At 49.5% G+C, this 4,467-nt stretch overlaps 1 protein-coding gene across 1 annotated transcript; it reads left to right on the top strand.

Annotated features, from left to right (window-relative positions):
• Window positions 1-351: 351 nt before the first annotated feature.
• DUSP5 (dual specificity phosphatase 5) lies at window positions 352-4,465 on the top strand (the record flags this gene model as incomplete). The annotated part of the gene is made up of 3 exons (XM_010181880.1): window positions 352-494; window positions 1,707-1,926; window positions 4,074-4,465. Coding segments are annotated over 3 exons (755 nt in total), but the record flags the coding sequence as incomplete, so codon positions are not given.
• Between the last annotated feature and the right edge of the window lie 2 nt (window positions 4,466-4,467).

The raw sequence follows: 4,467 nt of genomic DNA, 5'->3' as shown, positions 1-4,467 counted from the left end.
TAGATAAAAGCGGGGGGAGGGAGTTTAGTCCCCACTGTACTGGAGTTAATGGTTGCTAGACTCAACAGAATTACATTTGCTAACAGTTTTAATCTCCATCTACCAGCTTTTGGCAAGTTAATAATTGTCAGTGGTATCAGGGTTGGTTTATTTTTCAGGTGCCTGAATCCTTTTAAACAAACCCACTTCCCCAGGGGAACACTATCGGTCATTAACCCCCTGGTGCCCATTGCCATGCTGCGCTATCCCACTGCAATGCAAGTGCCAGAGCTTCATTTATTCTCCACTTTAATTAACCAGTTTTTGGAAGCATAATTGTTCATGTTTCTTTTTTCTTTTCCTCTTCCTCAGGGGGATATGAAACCTTCAACTCACAATATCCCGAGTGCTGTGTGGATGGAAAACTCATTTTCCTGGAGAGGACCGAGGCGGAAAGAAACATCGCCAGCCACTGTGAGAAGCAGAGTGCCAACCACAAACCCGCTTACGACCAGGTGTGTGTCACTGCTGCGAGGGTTGACCTTCCCCTTGGGTCTTCTCTTTCCTGTCACCAGGCTCTGCTGGAGCTGGCAGGGGCTGTCAGTGAGCTGCCACAGCCCAGGTTGGCAGCCTGTATCTCAAACAAGATGACTTGTGCGTGTTGTTGGTCAGCATCACCTCTGCCTGGTTTCAAAATCTGGCAGCAGGAGGGGAAAAAAAAGTCTATCCCCAAAACTGGCTTCAGTGCTGGCAGAGGGGGGCCAGGGCTGTGGAACTGCCTCTGAGAAGAGGCAGCATCTCTCGAGAGCTGCTTTTGGGCAAGGGAGTAGGGTTTCCAGGAGGAAGTCATTGCACCCCCACGCCTGCCCAGCCTGGGGAATATGTGTGCTCTGAGATGTCACCCTGCGGTCGGGCCACTTCCGCCAGGGTGCACGTTTCCTGGTGCTCTGGGGAGCCCCCGGGTGATGCCCCTCTGCTTCTTCAGGAGCACCTCCAGGCTCCCTCCTGCCACCCCGGGTGGCTCCTGGCTTTCCCCTCTGAGTGACACCCTCAGGGTGGGCAGCCTGGGAGTTCTGGAAAGATGCATTTCTCATAGCCGGGGGCCGGCAGCAGCTCTTGTGCATCATGGAAAGTTACCTGCTGTCTCCAAAACCCTCGTGTCAGGCAGTGGCTTTTTTTTCATTCGCAGTCTCGTCACCCAGCCTTTGTTTGTGCTGAGGAAGGAGGAACCGAAATAACATTTTAGGGCGGATGACGCATGTGCTGCACCCCAGGGAGGTGCAGGGGGACGGGGAGCCTTGCTCCATTTGTTTTTGCTTTGCTCTGAGGTGTGAGCAGAGGGGCTGAGCCCTGGGCTGAACTAAAACAGCCCATTCCTCCATACTCCTCTTCCTCCCTGTTCAGATGTGGCTTCTCGCCTTGCCCGTGTTTTGGTAACGCCTCGGAGGGAACGGGTCTCACATATGAAAGTGCTTTGGGTGCGCCCCAAGGGGCAGTGCTTCTAGAGAAAACCAGAAACATCCTGCACGTGAGTGGGCTGGATCTGACCTTGTACCTCACAGATGTGGACAGGAAAATGAAAACCTTTTTCCTGCGTGGGTTTTGTCATCGCAGTGATTCATTGGTCAGCAGCACTGGGGTTCAAAAATGTCAGCACCCATGCAGGCTCCCTTGTCTCTCTCTTGGATATCAGGACTCAAATACCCTTTCTGCTCCTTCTCTTCCAGGGAGGTCCAGTTGAAATCCTGCCTTTTCTCTACCTTGGTAGTGCCTATCATGCTTCCAAGTGTGAGTTTCTCGCCAACCTGCACATCACAGCCCTGCTCAATGTCTCCAGGAAAAGCTCAGAGTCCTTCCAAGACCAGTATTGCTACAAGTGGATCCCTGTGGAGGACAGTCACACGGCAGACATCAGCTCACACTTCCAGGAAGCCATCGACTTCATTGGTAGGTCCAAATTAACAAATTTCCAGGTCTTTATTTTAAATTCATTTATTTGAAAATACATATTGGTGTGAAGGACACATTGTTTTCTGTATGTTCTCGGATGTCACAGCAGAAGTTAAAGCTCCCTCCCTTCCCCAGTACCTCTCCTGGCAGAGGGATTTCCATGAGGAAGGCAGGACATTCAAAGCAAGGTCTCTGCCCTTCTTTCCAGGCTGTGAGGCCAAGAAGGAAAATGCTTCCTCTGACTGCCATCAGACAGAGGAGGTGAGTGAGCTGGCTAGCTCTGCTTTCTTTTCAAAGCAGGCATAGGTGTAACTTTAGCATGACAAGGAGCAAAGAAGTCCGGTTGAATAACACCAAAGCCTATTGACCTTTGTAAAGGCAAAATCCATATTGGTTTCTTGGACTTGCATGCCAGACTTTGTAAAAACCAGGTGAAGTGGAGTCAGCTGATTGCCTTGCTGTGCTGGAATATCCTAGAGCTTGGGTCTTAGAAATCCAGTGTCTCCCCTTATTACAGAGCTCTTTCCATTTCTCCTTTCGATCATGCTGGTATCTCAGCCTTCAATCAAATGCTCCAATGCAAAGAAGTGAGGAGGCCTTTAGAAAACTTTGGGCCGTTCCCTCCCAAATCTTCCTGCGTTTGGCCAGGGAGGTGAGCATGCAGCAGCCATGCCAGGTAGTGCAAGGGAGAGGCTACTCTCCGAGAGGCACAGAGTGTTTTAGTGGGGTGGAGCAGCCTGAGCCTGGGTGGAGATGGTGTTGAAATCGGTGCTGTTGCTCTCCAGGAACATTCACGAAAGAAACAGAATGAAACCCAGTTACTGACTCACTGGACTCATTGCTCAGCCGAGTTTGAGTCCTTTGACAGTGCAGGAAAAATTGGGGGGAAAAAAAAAAATGACATGAGGGTCCTCTCTGAGCCCTTCCTGGTAATGGACTTCTCACACCTTTCAGGGAAATGCTAATTCACAGCGCTCCTCTGTCCCATCGCCAACCCCTTCTGATAGTTGTTGAGTCACTTGGAAATTTCCCAGATTTTGAGGATGACTTCAGTTTTCACTTTCTTTTAAAATTGGGCATGTGGTGTAGAAGCTGGGGATGACTCAAATCCATGTTTTCCTTATTTTGTGCGGTAGTTAAATATAACTGACTGTGGTGGTACCAGGCCCCTGGCAGACAATTGAAGACAGGTAAATGATAACTTGCTCAGCTCTGCCTTGTTTCAGTGCCATGCACTGAGCACTAAACTCAGTGCAGTTATCCGTAAATTGGAGCCTGATCATATTGCCCAAGGCACTAAAGCAAAGAATGAGAATGTCTATTTTTGAACTGTATTTCTGTGTGGAAAGGGCTTATTTTAAGCACATTCTCTTTAATCTAATAACAATCATTGTGTTGTAAGAGTAACTACAGTGGTTCCTGTTGTGTAAAAGGGGTGCTTTGCATAAGCCTTTTATATCCTGACTTAAGTCCAAGTATCCTTTAACCAGGCTGTAATTAGCAACTGCCTACCAGTCCTTGGGCTTTGTGGTGAGGCCCCAGGGAGCGAGCTCAGCCTCTCCACTCAAGGGCACCCACCAAGGGCTCAGCTCCTGGTACCGCCATGTGCTGCTAACTGGCCAAGCAGGGAGTTATGTTTGGACTTTAAGGAAAGATCCTGTTTTTCTAGCAAAGCTGATGAGAGGAAGGCAGCCCTGAAGCTTTCAAAAGACCTAATGGTGGGAGGGTTGGAGGGGCTGGGCTTGAGTCAGCACCCAGAGCTGCAGGCAGAGAAATGCAGGTAACGTAAACGCAAGCATTGCCAGATACCCCATCTCTGTCTCACAGTGCTCTGCAAAGTCAGTTGTTCCAAAAAATAGGGAAGGAGATAGGAAAAGACTTCACTAAAAAAGGCAGGAAAAACCAAATCAGGATCCACACATTCTGAAACCAAGTGTCATCTGCAGCTCAGCTCCATCTCAGGCTGGGTTTTGTCTCTCTTCTTTTTTAATCTCCATGTTACCCCCGTACCCAACAGAAGAGCAAACCTCTTCTTGCTGGTGGACTGACTGTGTGCCACGCTCCACCTACAGCACTGGTTTTATGTCAGTGTCCTTTCCATCCTCAACAACAACTGACATCTACAATGGCTTTCTTCCCCCTAGATTATGTCAGACGAACAGGGGGCAAGATCCTGGTGCACTGTGAAGCGGGGATTTCGCGCTCTCCCACCATCTGCATGGCGTATCTCATGAAGACGAAGAAGCTCCGCCTGGAGGAAGCCTTCGATTACATCAAGCAGCGTCGAAGCCTGATCTCACCAAACTTTGGTTTCATGGGCCAGTTGCTACAATACGAGTCAGAGATCTTGTCTTCCACCCCCAGCCCCCCTGTGGCCTCCTGCAAAAGAGAAGCTGCGTCTTTCTTTGCAGAAGAACTGACATTGGGTAAAAACTTTGAAGGCTCGTGTTTTGCCTTTCCTACCTCAGTGTTGAGCTCTGTGCCCATCCATTCCCCCGTGCACCAGCTGAAACTTAGCCCGATGACGGCATCTTCATC

Source organism: Mesitornis unicolor, unplaced genomic scaffold (genome assembly GCF_000695765.1).
Source record: "Mesitornis unicolor isolate BGI_N332 unplaced genomic scaffold, ASM69576v1 scaffold18243, whole genome shotgun sequence".
In the NCBI taxonomy this organism is placed as follows: domain Eukaryota; kingdom Metazoa; phylum Chordata; class Aves; order Mesitornithiformes; family Mesitornithidae; genus Mesitornis; species Mesitornis unicolor.
Note: the sequence above shows the minus strand (reverse complement) of the source record. Positions and strands in the feature narration are given on the sequence as shown.